This window comes from Aythya marila (genome assembly GCF_965140915.1).
Source record: "Aythya marila genome assembly, chromosome: 9".
Taxonomy (NCBI): Eukaryota; Metazoa; Chordata; class Aves; order Anseriformes; family Anatidae; genus Aythya; species Aythya marila.
In genome coordinates, this window is record NC_139050.1 from 13814718 (window position 1) to 13831983 (window position 17266).

Here is a 17266-nt window from a genome sequence, read left to right on the forward strand (position 1 = left end):
GCGGCGGGGCCCGAGCCTGAGGGGATAAAGGGCAGATAAAGGGCTAAAATGGGGTCGGTGAGGGGTGAAACCCCCAGGTTTGTTACGGCGCCTGGGGGTTTGAGTGAGGCGGCGCTGTCGGTGTTGCTGCAGTGCTGACCTCTGCGCTACTGTAACACGGTTTCACGCCACGACGTTCATAAAGCAAGCAACGCGCGGGTTTTGGTCCAGCGTTCTAAATTTGGGAGTGGAAGGGAGAAAAAAAGCCCCGTGAATAGAACAATTGCATAACTAGTTTCCTTTTATACGTTACAAAAATAAATAAAAAATGTCTGGGGTGCTTTCACTGGTTTGGAGTGAACTTGGCTCTTGCTTATGCCCCAAATAGCTTCTGCAGGCACCAGAGAGAATCTGCAAGCAGACGTATTTTGTTCGTGGGCAGAAAACACTTTTGACCTGTTTGCAGCCTCCTGCTCCTCTTGCCTTCTATGCTCTGCTCCTCTGGCACCTCCATCCTATCTGCATTTCTGTCATGAGAAACAAGGAGAGGAGAGTATATCTGAGTGAGGGTAGCACTATGGCCTTCTCCAGAGGTTCAAGGAGCAGTTGCGTGTCTCCTTGTCATGAAGGTGATGGATGGCACGCTACTTGGCCGTACGCCTTTGGCTTGGAAGGCCTTTCAGCTGTGACAGCTTGTGCCGAACTTCTTGCACTTAAAATTTCCTGTATGACTTTTCCCTCTGGACATTGATCATGCTGGAACAGAGGTAGTGGTGTGCTTCTGCATTGTAACCAGGCAATACCTGCTGTCCAGAATTGCAGGACATCAATAATACAGAGATTCCTTTAGCGAAGGAATCGTGTGTCTGGGGAATGCTCTGCAGCCAAAGATTTTTGTAGGTTGGGAAAATAACTTTTCCTTAGGGAATATTTTCAGTTTGTTTTCCTCAAATTGAAAGCCTCAGATTCACAACTCTGGAAATAAGGAACAAGCCAAGTTTACTGTGTAACTGTTTGTTCTTATCTTCAAGTTAGCCTACCTGAAATTAAAAATAAATAAATAAATAAAAATCTTAAGGGAGGTCATCAAAGGGAACAGGATTCAGAAAATAATGTGGCACAGAGTGGAAAATGATCAAGTCTGGGCAAGTGTGGTGGGTTCCCAAATCCTCGGGAAGACAAAGTGCCTTCCTTAGCCCGTATTGCCATAAATGTGTGTAATTTGGATATGTCACCTGCTTGAGTAAAATAGGTTTTACTGATTAACAAAGCAAAAGTATGGCCAATAGGAAAAGCTGGTGGAGTGTATGTATCTGAGCTGGCTGCAGGCTGAAACCAGTTTGCCTCACTGGAGCTATTTGGACTGTGGGGAACGTGTTTTACTGGTAAAGTGCCACAGATCACGGGCAGTGATACAGACATTACCCTAACCATTACCTTAATGTTACTCTAGCAAGGTGCCACAGCAGCACCTCCAACACAAAGTTTTATTCCACACTCTTAGGTGGTCTCCCATGCCCCAGCAACATTGTACAGTTTTCTTTGTAGTGTTCCCTGAGAACTGTAGGACCTGTTGAGTGAGGCACCTGAAATTCCTTAAAATACTGGTTAACATCACTGTGTTGTGAGTAACTCACAGTTGTGTGAGGCAGGAGCCAGTTCTCTGCCTGCACGATAGTCACCCCTTTCTGTCTCACCACGGTGTCAAGCTGCGAGCTGCAGATTGACCCTTATCAAACTCCAGGAGCGAGGCCTATTAGGCCTTATCTCGGGCACTTTCAAAGGGTGAGGATGGTCAGGCTTTTCCGCGTTCAGAGGGTTGTTTTTTTTTTTTTTTTGTGATAGGATCTCTTTGGGCGCATGCCTTGGCAATGGATTCGATCCCTGTTCTCATCCCTGGAAGCTCTCTGTCCACCAGGCATGTCACAGACAAGGGCAGCTACAGATAGATCTGTTAGATCCCTTGGGTTTTCTGTGCATGCTTATTAGTGCTGCTGGGACCTTGGTCTGTTTTATACCATGTTATAGTAGTCACGTGTTTTATTACCAGCAATTAGAATAATAACAAGTAATCACCGGAACTTTCAGTACTGTAAGTTGTTGCTCACTTTTCTTCTTATAGACAACTGAGGAGATGTGTTTTTTTTCCATGCCCTCATTTTTGTATACGTTTTGGTATTTGGTTTGTTGTGTTTGTTGTTGTTTTTTATACCAGAGAAAACAAATCAACTGCTGAGAGCTAAAATTAGATGCAGACACAACCACAACCCAGCCGTTTGTCAATAGGTCTTCCTTTATTACGTGTACGTGAGTGAGCTCTGTCCCGCTCAGACCTGCTGCTGAGAGCTGACTACAGCTGAGGGTTGTGCATCTTATCCATTTGCCTCTTCTGGCCTGTGGAAAAAGGATCACATCTCTTTATCTCCTGCTCAGTTCCTCTGCTTTCTGGGAGTCCCTCTCCTTCAAGATTCAGAGGCAAAGGGTGTAGGGAGGTAAGGCAGAGGAAAAAGTCCAATCTTCTCCAAGTGTCAGGTTGCTGAATTAATGTGGGAAGTGACCTTGGCAGATCTGTGATCTGGTTTGTTATTGATCCTCGCATATCTTGGAGCTGTGTCACTGTAAATTAAGTGAAGGGTGACCACTATAGTTAATTCTCACTTACCTTTTGTCCTTTAGCTGTAGCTACCTTTAGAGCTTCGGTAGAACTAGCTTGTATCTGGGTGCTTTTGGCGTGAGTGTAGGAATTGGTATTTATGTGAGATGCTGTGGCTGTTTGTATGATAAATGAGGGAGAGACTTTTGATCTGTTCATTTCATTATGAGCTTCCTTTGAAACAGTAACTTCAGTGTGAGATACTGGACGGGACAGGGTGTAGCTCATTTGCCTGTTGCTGTCTGCCTGCTTGGGCTCATTCTGAGTATGTGCAGTAACTGATCGCTATCACCCGCAATTATTCCTTATTGCCGTTTCACTACCAGACGTCAGCAGAACGAGAGATCAGAGCGCTGCTAATTACCCCGTTTCTGTCTGAAACAGGGGCTGGGCAAGACGGTACAGTTTGTACATAAGTAGTGTAAAATACAAATGCTCATGTTCTAGATGTTGTTAGGACGGTAATGGAGAATATTAGCTGCAGATATCACCACAGAGATGGAAGTGAGCTCACTTCCTTATTGCATTCTCTAGATATTTATTGCTGTAACACGTTACTGCCTTACAGATAGGGTTTCAGTTCGGAGCAGTCTGGAGCACTGCAGCTGGGTGGCTGCAAGTTGGGCTAAATGTTACGAGGTCCTTGCTTCACAGCTATGGTGAGGAAGGAGGGAGAACGATGGCTTTCAAGCAAAGAAATAGGGTGAACGTGCGATGTTTTGGTACAGAATCCTATTCAGGATTTTGGATTCTGTTTTCAGAACTATCACAGGCCTGCTATGTCAAAGCAGATGTAGTATCAGATCTTCTCTCCCAATTCATCTGCCAGTCAAAAGATAATAATAATGTAGGAAGGAAAGGAAAGAACTGTGGGATTTGATAAATGGTTCCTGTTAAGAGCGCAGTGTTTCAGAAGGAAATATTGTTGCATGTAAAGCGTGGCATGGAGAGTGGTGCACTGAGCAGGTGGGGTACAGGCAGCAGTCACTGCAGCTAAAAGAGCTGCTCTGCACTTAGCAGGTGACACGCTGTCATGCTGATGTTTTCTATGCTGCTCTTTCCTATAAGCCTGTGAGCTGATAGGCATGTTTTTAAATGTTTCTCTACTGTTTTGGCCACTAATACTTGAAAGAATGAGCTGCTGTTTTAGGTAGGGTGTCAAGGCAATACACATAGGTACAGGCTGGCAATTGAATACATTTAGGATTTCACAGCTGGGAGCTGATTATGTTTCTACACAGTTACCTTCTCTAAGCTGGTTGACCCAGCCAAAACTCCACTGAAATTGTTGGGTTTAGATTGCCATCAAACAGGTCTGTGGCCACTGGGGCTTGTGTCTGTGCTCACCACCACGCACAGGGAAAGGGAGCTGAGCTACACAGAGCTATGACCTGGCTTCAGTTTAGGATATTGCTGCGTGTAGAGTGATGCTTGGCCAGAATTATGCACCAGATCTGAGCTCTGTCTGGACTGAGGGAGATTATCCCAGCTCCTTTGGATGCCTTCTAAGGTGTTTTACAGGGGGTGCCTTTTACAAGGGATTTTTACTGCTAACTTGGATCGAACAGCCATAGCTTGGATGTTTCAAGTCGAGTGAGCTCAGTTGCACCCAGGGCACAGATAGCAGCCACATCACCTCCTAGTTGCTGAGGGTTCCTTCTAAGCACAGCCTGGCCCTGGCTGTGGAGCTGCGAGCTGCTCCTTTGTGGTGTAGCTCAGTGCTGCTGGTACCTACCCCACTGCAGTGTCTGACGGTGTTGTGTTATTGTCTTTCTGCATACAGGTTGAAGGGAAGGCGGTGCTCGTAACAGGCTGTGACAAAGGTTTTGGACATGCCTTGGCTAAACAGCTCCATGCAAAGGGATTTACTGTTTTCGCTGGATGTTTGCTAGCGGTGAGTAGTAACATTGATCAAAATTCTTCTGTGACTGGAGAATAATGCTTCTCAAGGAACAGCCTCTTCATCTGTGGCTTCCATTCGCCCTAGTCCAAGACCCGTGGGAGGTACGGTGGGCAAGGATCTTTGTATCTTCCTTTGTTTCATCGGCGTGTTGCATCTTGTCATCCCTGTAATTCTGAGCTCTTCAGGGCAGAGACTGTCAGCTGCGTGCCTGTACAGCAGCTTGCGCAGTAGGGTGCAAGGTTCCAGTTCATTTCTGGAAGCCTCTCAGCAATAATGCAACACACACAATAAATCTGATGGTCCAAGATTGCTATGGCACCAAGGCTTGTTGTCTTTCCATGTGTCTCCATTGCTGTCTTTTGTTCTGTTGCTTTCCTCTGGGGACACTCTCAAACCCATCTCCAAGCCACCTGCCTTGCTGTTCTTCAGCATCAAGAGTGTTTTCTTTCCAGTATTGCCAATTGCTGGCTGTCTTAATGGATGTCTTAATGGATTTACATCCTAATTCCAGTGTCTCATTTCTGAGATATTTTCTCTTCTCCTTTGGTGCAAGTGCTACTTCTGCTATTCTGCAGGGATTGAGCACCCGATTTGGTAAATGTTCTTTAAAAATTCTTTGCTCTTAAGCTTGTGCTTTGATATGATAATTCTATTGCAACTCTGGGCTACCAATTGTCTGCTCATGGAGATAAATGCTGTTTTCTACTCTGACTTTCCTGCTTCTAAAGCACCTAACACATCAGCACAAACACAGAAGACCTGGGAAGGAAAAGTGACTTAGTTTCCTTTCCTTTCGTCTTGGCTTAAGGAAGGAGGTAAGTTCAAGTAAATTCAGTTGGCAGTGTAATAATCATGGCTTTTAGTGCTAACAAATGACATGGAAGAGTATCTTGTATCTTTTTGCTTTACTTTGTATTACTTTTCAATGGAACAGAAGCTATTTGAAGATGGCTGTTCTAGCCCAGGTGCTCAGAGTGATTACCAGAGATGCTTGAAGATTGTGGAGGGCGAGAACAACAAAAAAGAAGGTGGTCCTCCTTGCCGGTGTGATCTCAGCGGAGGTTACGTTCTTCCCCCACACCAGAAGGGAAAGTTATTATCAGCTGACATATTGTGTAACTTGAGAGCAAGCAAGTCCTGTTGGAAAGTTGCCATTGTTTGGAAATTTCCATACGGAGGCTCTGTAAATCCTTCAGTAATAGCGTCATAGGCTCCACTGGGGTATCTTTGCACAGCAGCAGGTGTAAGGAACAGAAAGGAGAGGGGACAGAGTGGTTCTGAGAAGGCTATTTCAGAAAGCAGCACACTAGTGCACAAAAGAGAGGGTCAGACTCTATCTGAAGCCACAAAGAAACTAAGTGCATCCAATGTAAACCTTGTTTGTTTGTTTTATTACTAAAAAAATAAATTTATTCCTTGATCACAGATTATTACCTATTCGCAGACTGGCCTGGCAGTTCTTGGCATCCTCTCTGATCTGGCCTGGCAGCTTCTTACTCAGACAATTTTTTTTTTATGATCCCTGCTTAAATTCTGTGTGGAAGTGGAAAATGCATCAGCAATCCTAGCTGCTTTGCAGGTACTTTTAGGATGTTGCCTACACACTCAATCTTGAAGGAGTAGAGTGGAAGAATGTGATTTTTCTTGTTCTGTATTTAATAAATCTATGGAATACCAGGATTCAGTGCCCCAGAATTTCACTCATGAGTAGTTTGTTGTTTTTGTTTTCCTGTCTGGATTGTTAGTGTTTTATCTCCTTTTAGGTGCATTTGAAGGACATGGTCTGGTAGCAACATAATTACCTGGATAGCTGTTGCTGAAGTGGCACAGCTGAATATTTTCTGCAGTTCTTGGGGCAGGCAGCATCCTCATGGAACAGCCTTGTGGTTTAGATGGTTGATGGGAAAGAAAGTCCTAGGAGTTTCAACTTTGATGAGCAGCTTACTGAAAACTTAATGGCAGAATGCACTTGAGATGAAAGGCTATAAATCTAGAACTGACTGCTCCAAGGGAAAAAAAAAAAAAGCATATAGTCACTGTAGGAAGGGGTGGTGGGTCAGTGTGCATGTAACTGCTCTTGGCAAATGCGAGGAAACTTCCCCTGTCCTGAAAGAAGACTGAGCTGCTGTAGGTTCACTGCGGGGTCAGAGCAGGTATGGGGGCAGTTGTCAAAGAGCAGATGCCAGGCTATTAGTTCACACATAGTTATTCCATCATCACTTACTTGGTGCTTTTATGCTGAGAATGAAAGGATCCCTGATGTACTGCTAGTGGCAGAAAGCTCTTAGATTAAATACAGGAAGGTACCTTGTTGAGTGCTTAAGGATCAGGAAGCCAAAAATAAAGTTACACGATGAACAGTACTGAAATTGGTAGTGAGTACTGAAAGCAGGCTGAAATATTGCTGGAGAGGGTCAAGTGCACAAGGGATTTTGTTTAGCAAGGATAAGTAAGTCTACAGGGAAAGATCCCGTTAATATATTAGAATTAAGGTGGAAAAATGTGAAGAGACCAGTTACAGAATAACCTGAAAATAAGATCTACTGAAATAGTCTATTGCTTATTTTCTTTGATCTTACTGCAAGAAGAAAAGATAATTTGTTTTCAGATGCCTCCTGACAGCAATTTTCATGAGGAGGTGGGGATGTTTGTTCTGCAGGATGGAAAAGGGGAAGGATGGGGAATGTTTACGTAAATGCATGGGTTTGGGTTCACCAGGCCTGATTACACAGAGTGGAGTAGTTCAGTTGGAAAGGACCTGCAAAGACCATCTAGTCCAACTGCCTGACTCCTTCAGGGCTAACCAAAAGTTAGAGCATGCTACTGAGGGCATTATCCAAATGCCTCTTGATTGCTGACAGGCATGGGGCATCAGCCACATTTGTAGGAAGCCTGTTCCAGTGTTTGACTACCCTCACGGGAAAGCAGTTTTTCCTAAGGTACTGAATGTACTAAAGAACATTGAGAGGATGAGCCAAAGTGGTTTCTGTCTCGTGGGTGATATTTTCAGGAACGTTTGGAGGCCAGGGTACTTTCAGAGGACTGGAAAAGGACAGATACTGTACTTGTCTCCCAAAGGGAGACAGAGCTCTGGAATAACTGACCAGGCAGCTCACCTTCAGTGCACGGGATGAAGTTGCAGCACACTGAACTGTCAGTTTTATAAATGCCTAGCTCACAGCGTGATTTGCACTGTCTAAGTTTACTGGGAACAGGCTGTGCCATGTCAGCCTAATCTCGTTCTGGCTAAGCAGCAGAGTGGTTAAAGGGGAAGGAATAAATGCATCTCGAATATGGGTTTTGACACAGTCCCTCATAGTCTTGTGAGCAGATTGATGCCCTAAGCATGTGACTGCTCTTCAGCCCCAGTGAAATTTTCTCAGGAGTGCTACGGAATGGAGAGTTCACTTAGGAAAATAATGTGCATGGTGCCAAGCAGGGAGGCTTACAGGCTCCTGGGGGAGTAGGGTGCAAAATGACGCCAAAGGATCAGAACCAGCCTGAAAACAAATAGCTGAAATCCAGCAATGGCAAATACAAGGCATTCCGATGAGGAAATGCAGAAAGGGAACGTGTGGGTAGGCAGCAGCAAGGCAACGAGGGAACCAGTGGTGATAGGAGAGTGTTACCCACTGAGTCAGCAGGAGACACGGCAGGGCAGGGCACAGCTCGATCGGGGGGCAGTCGCATCAAAGTCACATCGAAGCAGCTCAGGGAGGGTTTTCAGCACTGTGTTTATGGCTTCTTGCTTCCCACTGAAATCCCACTGCAGGCGCCCAGGTCCTTGCCAGGATCTAATCCTTCATCCCACAAGGTTCCCTGGAAGGAAGCCATGGCTCAGCCCGTGGCAGCAGGGCTCTGTGCCTGCAGAGCTGCCTGTCCTGCACCGGGATGCTGCGGGTCAGAGCAGGGCGCGAGGGCTGTGGTGCTGCTGTTCTCCGAGTGCAGGAGCAGCCCCTGCTAGGCGCAGGGTCAGGTAGGCAGCAGGAGGTGTCGAGGGCTGTGGGGGCAGGAGGAAATGGCCAAGTCCCCCTGGGGGCCTCTCCTGAGGGTGCTTGGGCAGCAGGCTGGGCTGGAGCTTGACAGCTTTTAGCGCTAATGAAGCTGGGAGAAAAAAGAAAAAAGTGACAGCAAGGGGGTGGTGGGGAGAAGTTTTGCAGGAGCAATGGGGCCAGCGCTGCCAGGATCTCTCCTGGGATCCCCCTGGGCTGTAGTGGCCCTCCTTGGTGTAGGCTTTGTTGCCTTGGGACCTGCTGGTGGGAGCAGTAAGTGCCCGCAGCACAGCTCAGGTCTGCAAACACACAGCGCCCAAGGAGGACATGCTGCTGCGGTCACCATCTCAGGGGCTTTTATTAGGGTGGCCTTCAATGCCGTCTTCCCAGCAGTATTTTTTTTTTTTGTGTTAACCCTGTCCTGAGCTTCCACCCAGGACTGTCTGTTTGGTCCTTGCACCACATTTCAAGGTTGCAGAGAAAAAAAAAACTGCCAGTGCAGCGGGGCCAAGATGTGGCTACCTCATTTTGGTGGCAGCTTGCATGGGATTGCTCGCAAGGGGGAGGAACCAGCCAGTATGTGAGGAAGAACAAATGCCAGACTCAAATCCACCATGTGAAAAACAAAGAGGAAGCACCACGTGGGTGTCTGAGCAGTGCAGTGTGCTTCCTGCCCCTGAAGTTCACAGAACATAAACGGTGTTCACTTCTTTCCACAAAATAAATGCCTGCTTTGTTTGTTCACAGGCTTTCTGGATGTTGCTTAATATAGAGTTAACTGATTTGTTTTACAGTTAAGTAGCAGCTGGGATGGTGTCCACTATGAAAAGTGGTTCCAGGGGATACTTCATGGTGAAGTCAGTCTTACAAGATCAGCGCGTTTTGCCAACAAGTTGTAGCTGGGAAGGTAACATCGCAGGTGGGGTTGTGTTGGTGATAGGGCAAAACTGCCTTCAATGTGAATAATACAATTTATGCTGGATTTTAAAGTTACTGGACTGACAGTTTTTCTTCACAAAAAAGAGTGGAAGTATTTCTTCTTTGTTTTGAAGATTATGAAAAATAAAAATATGCATGGAAAGGTCTTTTCAGTGCTCTGTGACGACGGATATATTTAAGTTTTTGTTCCCACATAGATAGAGTAAACCTCTCTCTTTACAAGCAGAATTAGCTCCACTTTATTCACCGTTAGGTAGCCAAAAGTCACTTTGTATTACTCACAGCTGAGATCCAAGAGCATCTTCCGCGAACTGAGTGAGGCATCACACAACCCTCACCCACTTGAAAGGGAATATGCTATTCTGATGACTGTTACTACTTGTACCGTCACTTCCAGAGTTTCTTTTCATGGCTAGGTATGAGCTGTCACTGTTTGTTGTGCATTAGAAAGCTTCAGGTCCTTATTCTCTTTTTGTGATACCTGGAAATAGGTCAATTGTGCAATGATACGCAGCCATGGGGGCAGAAGCTGATATCTGCTATTATAGCTCTGGAATAATTATATGTCGGTGCTAGCAGAGCTGCCCTGTTTTGCTCAAGGCCAAGATGGAATTTCAGCTCTTTTCCTTCATTGCATGTCATTGCTCACTGCACTGAAGGTAGAGGCAAGGTGTTGTATACTGTATTCATTAAATAGGCAGCCTGATATAAGCATAGGAAAACGAAGCGATAACACAGTTCTTGCATCCGCCTTTCTGTGGAGGCAGCTGAGCAGGTGACTGGGGGAGTGTTGCTCACCTTGTTTGCCCTTGTGCTGGGGGAGTTGGTATCGAGTACGCAGGGAAGAGTGGCAGCCAGGCACGGTGACTCACCAATTCAGAACTTCTGCCTCCCTAACAAGGCAGAGCCTGTAAATCAGCGAGGAGGTTGAATTAAATCTCAAGCCTGCTGGGGGAACCGCATGGCTAACCTCTGCTCTGCTCAGTGTTATTTGTTGTATACCATCTGAGAATGGCTGTAAGGCATACGCGTCAATCCTGTCTGCAAGTGACCAAGTAAAATTGGGAATTTGAACCCTGTTTAGGTTTGGCTAAACAAAAAAATGATAGTAACGGTGTCCCTAATGATAACAGCAGTGAGGTGTTAAGAAACTAAGGGCTCAAAACTATCTTCCTTATTCCATCCTAAATTCATGTGGTTTTTATATGCATTACCTTTCTTAAACGTTTCCACATCTGTCTTTGAAATGGAAGTCCTGACAGAGAAGGTGAGAAGGACCTGGTAGAAAAGAGGAAAGGCAAGAAAATGATAGGAAGGAAATTATAGCCATCACATTCTTATCTGTAGTTTAGAGGAGTCTTGCTTCTTTGGCCAGAGCTTCCTCCTTTCATGCCTCATGTCCATAATCTTGTCCTGTGTGGCTGATCTCCACTGCACTGCATCCTTGTGCATCCTGCTCTGCTGTATTGTAACAGCAGAATATTGTTGTTACTTAGGTTCAGCTGTAAATACTTTCTGCTGTAGCCTGTAGCATCAACAGTTGCTGTTAGGCATGCCAAAGGTGTCCCTGCTGTCTTGTTTTCAAAGTAATATGACAATAATATCTCATTAGAAGCCAGCCAATATTATGGAATTAGATGACTAAGGTGCCTAACTAATTAGCCTTTTGCTTTTAAGCCTGGAAAATCTGGTTCTGATTTGTGTATAAATGTTTGCTGCGTTACCTGCGGAGCACAGAGACTGAAGCAGCAGTCACCCACGATAATTCGAGGCTGGCACGGTATTTGACAGTGTTATGGATGTGAAACCCTTTGTGTGAGGAGCAAATAGAAAGAGCTCTGTGGCCCTTCAGAGCAGCGGGTCGCTGATGGAATAGGAACAGCCCACGGGTTGCACACTGGTTCATGTGGCTCGTGTGCCTGTTTGTGCACCAGGCCTCCCTGCTTACCTGCTCTGTGCAGTGTCAATAGCTCGTATTTTCTGTCTGTGTCAGTATGCCTGTCTGCAGGCTGCATCACTGCTACTTGTCCCTCTTAGCAGCACGTCTTTCCCCTCTTTTGAGCAGGATAAGAATGGAGATGGAGCCAGGGAGCTGAAGAACATGAAGTCAGATCGCATGAAAGTGCTACAGATGAATGTGTGCAGTGATGAGGAGGTGGCTCAGGCTGTGGATTTTGTGAAGGCGACCCTGAAGGACCCAGAGGAAGGTATGTGGGGATCTTTGTTTCTCTGGGCCAGCAGCATCTTTGGTGTGCTCATGGAATCCTTCTGATGGAGCAGGCCCTACTCTGGCCAGGTTTTTCCTGCTCTGCACTGCCCAAACCCAATTAGCAAGCCTGGAGGCCTGCACGTGTGTGACTGACAGGCAGGGCTGTGCTCAGGCTGCTGAGAATTCCCCTGTGGCCAGCACTTCAGGGGCAGGGCAAGAGACCAAGACTGGCTTAGAGGGTAAGGCTTTAACCCCACATCCCATAAAAAGTGAAGTGTGGCAGCATGTCCCTAACAGTGTGCCTCTTTCTCCTTGAGTGCCTGTGAAAGGGTGGCCAGACCCCGATTCCCTTCTGATGCTGCTGTTGGAGCCCGGCTCACACAAACATTTCTGTAGTGACCCTGCTAGTGGAGAGGCCACTGGCCCTGGCTGCTTACTGCTGTCCCCTCTGCTGTGCTGGCACAACCTGCTTGTGTAATTGAGTGCTGAGCTGGTCTGTAAGATTGACCTGCCCCAAGCCTGGTCTGGTTTTCAACCAGGCCAATCCATGTTTTATTTGCCATGCAACACTCCGGTGGCAACAGAAGACATAATCCAGGGTGGGCTCAGCACAGACCACCTTATTTCACCTGCCACCTCAGGCGTGAGTCCAGCTCAGGGGCCCTAGGTGCATGTGGAAGAAGATAACAGTCCCTGGAAGGAAGCGGGCTTGCTTCCTTCTGGCAAATGTGTGTGGGGCTGGAAAAGCAGCAGGGTGCTTGTGGTAGGAGCAGCCCATGGGAGCCCAGGCAGCTCAAGATGCTGCTGGTGCCAAGGTGCTTGATGTCTACCCTTGCACTGGTCTGTGGGCTTGCTTGGTGCCTGGGAAAGGATGGATGGCCACATCACTGCTGCAGCACAGCTCGGCTCCTGGACTGGGCTTCAGACAGCTCCTCCTGTGAGTGGTTTGGCCGTGGGATGCGAGCTTACAGCCAGAGCCTGGTGCAACACCTCACCTCTTCCAATGTGGTGAGGTTGTGAGGCTTTCTTGCCCTGCTGTGGTTTCTCTGCAGGCTCTGTGCAAGTTACGAGCTGGGCAGCAGCTGAAGTTTCATATCAGTGGCTACAGGACTTGTGGGTTGTATGGCCAGAGGGTGATCGCTCCTCTTGAGGCATGGGTGAGGCTGCCATGGGCATGTCTTTGTTCATACAAACATACAGAGCTAGTAAATAACAGTAGCTCTAATACCCTTGCAAATCGTGCGAGCACACCCTTCCTCCTGGAACAAGCATGTGAAATGTAACCGAGTGACGTACGAGCTCTGTTCCCACACATGCTCTCTCTGCATGATTTTTCTTCCTACGCGACCATCCAGCCCTCGCTGCACATTTCACAGCTCCTCAAGCTTTTCCTGAAGAACCCAGCAACAGCCGTGGTGGCTCAGAGCCATTTCCCGCTGAGTGGGGACTTGTAAGGGGGCAGCTCTGTTGCTTCTCCAAACGCAGCAGTGTTTGAAAAAACCTGGTGTGTAGCTGTAACAGTGAAGTCTTGCGTCCTTGATCAGCGAGTTGGCCTGGTTCCTCCTGCTCTTGAGAGCCTTACCCTGGCGTTGCTTGCTGCAGCACAGTGTGCAGAGCAGTAAAGGCTTCTTTTTAGGAGCCTCAGCGTGATGAAGGTTTGGGGCTTGACAATAAATAGTGCTCAGTCAGGTCTGCATTGAGACTGAGGTGCCTTGCACACCAAGTGCGGCCCCAGAGGAGGGAGCGCAGGACAGTTCTGTTACTTTTCTACCCCTTCCCTGCGCTATGTACATGAGGCTAAAGTCATTTTGATGGGAGTGCCGCTGTTTGTTTTCACAATCCTATGTAGTTCCCACTGTATTGTTGACATTAAAGAACTCATGGTGATAAGGCCCTGCTCTGTAAACATACCACTGTCCTGCCAACAGCCTCGTGACCAGGTAACTATCAGTGCTTGGGTCTGTACGTAGCATAACCTGAGTGCTGGGCAGACAAATTCCAAGCACGAAGTATGGTAAGTAGCTTTTTTGTGAAAGTCCCCGCATCTAGCCACATAACACAAGAAATGGGAAATGGTTACAGAGTAGTTTAGAACCAGGAATACACTGCAGATGTCAGTCTGGGACTGCCAGTTTAGGTCTTTTGTGGTCCTTGGTAAATCCCTGCCAAACTTGATGTGCATAGCTTCTTGTTACTCGTGAAATTACACTATCAAATGCTCTGTTACTATGGAGGCCCTGCTGGAAATTAGAGGCTGCTTTGCAGCAACGCAGGGGACCCAATTCAGGCTGAGATGCTGTGCTGGATGCCAAATGAGCATGAATTTCTGAGTGATCTTGGCCCGTTAAAGCTGACAGCTTCAATAAGTGCACTGGTGACAGGCAGGGGATCTTGGACAAAGCAGGAATAAAACTACCTGGCTGCATTTAGAAACCTGGATTAATGAAGCAGAGGTAAGGATAAGGTAAGGAGCAAGATGTTTTCTTGGCTTTCGCTGCAGGCTACCACAGAGCTGTTACCTGAAACAGCCCCTGGGGTTGTTCTGGAGGAGGATAGAGGTGCAGGCCAGTGAGCTGACCTAGGGGAGCAGCGTTTGCCACTGTCTGCTAGAAACAGAAATGCAGGGCAGGAGGGGTGCTGGGACACCAACCTGACGGTTGGGAAATGCTGGAGTGATGGCAGCTGCAACGGGTGAGTAGGTGAATCTATTCTGGGACAGATGACAAGGGAATGGTTAATGCATTGTTATCACTAGGTAGGACATGACCTCCTCTGTACACAGCTGGCCAAAAGCCTGCAGGGAAAACGAACTCAGCAGGCAGCAGGGCAGGGAGTCTTACTGGGGTCATCATGTGAGTAGACAGCCAGTCTAAGAAGGGCAAGCTGGGCTTCTTAAATGCTCCCGGAGGACAAATTCCGTTGGTATTTATTGGGCAGAGCTGGGATACTACAATTTGCTTGCAGGACTGTATTCAGTACAATATAAGGTGACTATCTCACCATGAATAAATACAAGCTGGAAGTTATTAAAAGACTTGGTTACATCAGAGCACAGGAGATACAGAGCAGAGGCTGGGCAAACAGCCCAAAATTTTTTGGAGAGCTTGATAAGCTTATCATCAGGGTGGCATGACATGGGTGACTTTTGATAGCAGTGTCTGAGCTCCCTGGACACGAAAACTTCTTCCTAGCTCTGCATTTGTTCTTAGTGGTAAGAGGAGGGTTGGGGAGTAGAAAGGGGCCCCAGTTCCCGCTGGCTACTTACACGGTGAAAAATAAGGAAGGATGTGTAGCAGGACTTCTAACGAGGAACAACTCTGAACAACTCTGTTATCTTGTTCCAACTCTTCTGTTTGTTCCTACTGCAGTTTATGGCTGCAGAGACATGTGCTACAGCAAATTCACAAAGTGTGGACTCAGTCCTGCAGATGTTTGCCGTAGGGACTCCTGCAGTAATCGCTTTGAAGGGTCAGATACTGCATGCACAATAAAAGTTTGTAAATGCTAGTAGTTCTAAGAGTTGGTTGTGAGTTTGCCATGTCCTGGTATAGTTAGGTTTGAGGGAGTCCAAATATCTGGATGAAATTAGAGGAGCTGGTAACTGGGCCACAAACCTGCAGATCAACACCATGCACTTCCCAAACCAGTGAGTCACATCCCAGAGACATGAGGTAGATTTAGATTCTAAGATATTTGCTTTTCTTCTGTTCCTGTTGGTTTGTTTTTTAATTGAGGGAGAGTCCAGCCCCCTCCAGATTGCAAGAGGATGTGATCAAGTCACTGAGAGAAGAGAAACTTAGAACCTACAGGGGGCATAAGAGAGGGTCAGGGAGATCCAGCTGTACAGACCAAGTACAGCCTCTGCCCTTAGAGGCAGACATTCAGGAAAGCTGTGCTTATGCCCCCCCCCTCACCATCCCAGGGGCTCCAAACAAGCCCTGCTGACTTCACATTTGGTATTTTTAGAATGTATTTTTTCTCCTTGCTGGGTTTTCCTGTACAATTTATTTTCTACAAAAGCTCACGCTTCTTTGTCGAGGAGTTGGGTTACTTTGAACAAAGAGGGCTGCTTCTCTCTGACACTCTTCCTTGTTTCGCTCCTTAACCATGCGCTTGTCGGCAGGTCTGTGGGGCCTGGTGAACAATGCTGGTGTCTCGACCTTTGGAGAGGTGGAGTTTGCAAGTTTGGACAACTACAAGGAGGTGGCAGAGATCAACCTGTGGGGTACCGTGAGGGTGACGAAGGCTTTCCTGCCCCTCATTCGCAGAGCTAAAGGTATGTGCGGTGTGGCTAGGCTCAGAGAGCTTCAGCAGCACAGCAAAGAACTGTAGCTAAAAGGGATGAATCAGACTCTGCTTTGAGGAATGCCCGTGCAGTCCAAGGAGGCTGTCTGAGGCACGCAGGCAGAACAGACAGCAATGTTTGACGTGTTGTGCAAGGATTCAGTGACACCCGCCACTGTTGGGGGTCAGTCTAGGCACTACAAAGGTGCGATCTTAAACATCCCAGGATACTAAAGATCTTCAGGCAGTGCTGGCAGATAGGACACAGGACCCTGGGCCACCTTTAGAAAAAGTGACTGGGACCAGACAAAATACTTCTGGCCTCCAAAGTCGCACCAAGTGTTATGTTTGGACAGCGGAATCCCTTTGTTACTCAGTTTGCAGCTGATTGCAGAGTGGTGGAGTCAAGAAGAGCCATTTTAGATAACTTACAAGAAGGTGGTTACCATCAAAACTCTCTGTTTTATGGGGGAAAAAATAGCTATGTATGAGCAAAACTCTGAAGAGCTTCTTTATTTAGCACGTGTGGGAGAATGCTGGCACAGCTGTGCGCTCTGTGAGGACAGAAAGGGGTTACATGGAGCACATTGCTCAGGTACCATTTTTAGAAAGTAAGCACCCACTGAAGAAGCCCATCTCGCTACAAAAGGCCGTTTACCCATCAGGTCAATAGGTGGCTAGCACAGTCCCTCCGAACTGCACTCAGGTCTGGAATGAGAGAGCAGAGCCACCCACTTGTTTCTCAGCTAAAATTTCAAGCTGCAGAAGGGCGTCGTACTCCACGGCTGTGCAAATCCTCTCTGCAAAAATAGCTGCTGAGATTTCAAGGGCCTGTTTGTGAGTGCAGCTGAAACCATAATGACACACAGCGTGTCCTGGGGAAGGACAGAGCTGCCCACTACTGCTCTCACTGTCTCTGGGCAGTGCGTGATCGAACACAAGCTGCCAGAGCTCTGCATCAGGCTGCCATGGGCTACGGGTAGGAGTTAGGAGAAGAGCTCTTTGCTACCCTGTAGCAGCATGTCAGGTGCTCCTCTCTGTTCATCCCAGGCATGTTACACTCCAGGCAGCCCTGGGCAGCCAGCCGGGTGAGCAGGCTGCACTGCTCGTGCTGCAGGTTCGGAGAAACCTCCCCTGGTTCTGCTGATGCACGCTGCTGTAAGAGCACCCAGCTGGTAGCCTCAGAAGATACGGGTACTGCCTTACTTGGAAAGTAGAAGGAGAGAGATGTCTTGCATGCTTTGGAAATCTTTTGTAATGTGGAGGAAGTTACGTGTACTGCCCATGGAGGGGGTCAGCCTTTCCTG

General features: G+C 47.3%; 1 protein-coding gene across 8 annotated transcripts in view; it reads left to right on the top strand.

The window, feature by feature from the left end:
- Window positions 1–17266, top strand: part of APOD (apolipoprotein D) — a 33839-nt gene that overhangs the window by 412 nt on the left and 16161 nt on the right. For 7 of the 8 annotated variants that reach the window (XR_014318132.1, XR_014318133.1, XR_014318134.1 and 4 more), the window contains exons 2-4: window positions 4416–4526; window positions 11532–11673; window positions 15799–15951. Coding sequence is in view for 1 of the 8 variants with exons in the window: in XM_082767447.1 (XP_082623573.1) it covers window positions 4416–4526; window positions 11532–11673; window positions 15799–15951 (406 nt within the window). In the remaining 7 variants the exon portion in view is untranslated. Of the gene's footprint in view, window positions 1–3231; window positions 3292–4415; window positions 4527–11531; window positions 11674–15798; window positions 15952–17266 lie in introns of those variants that run through there. The other variant, XR_014318138.1, reaches the window with a different exon arrangement.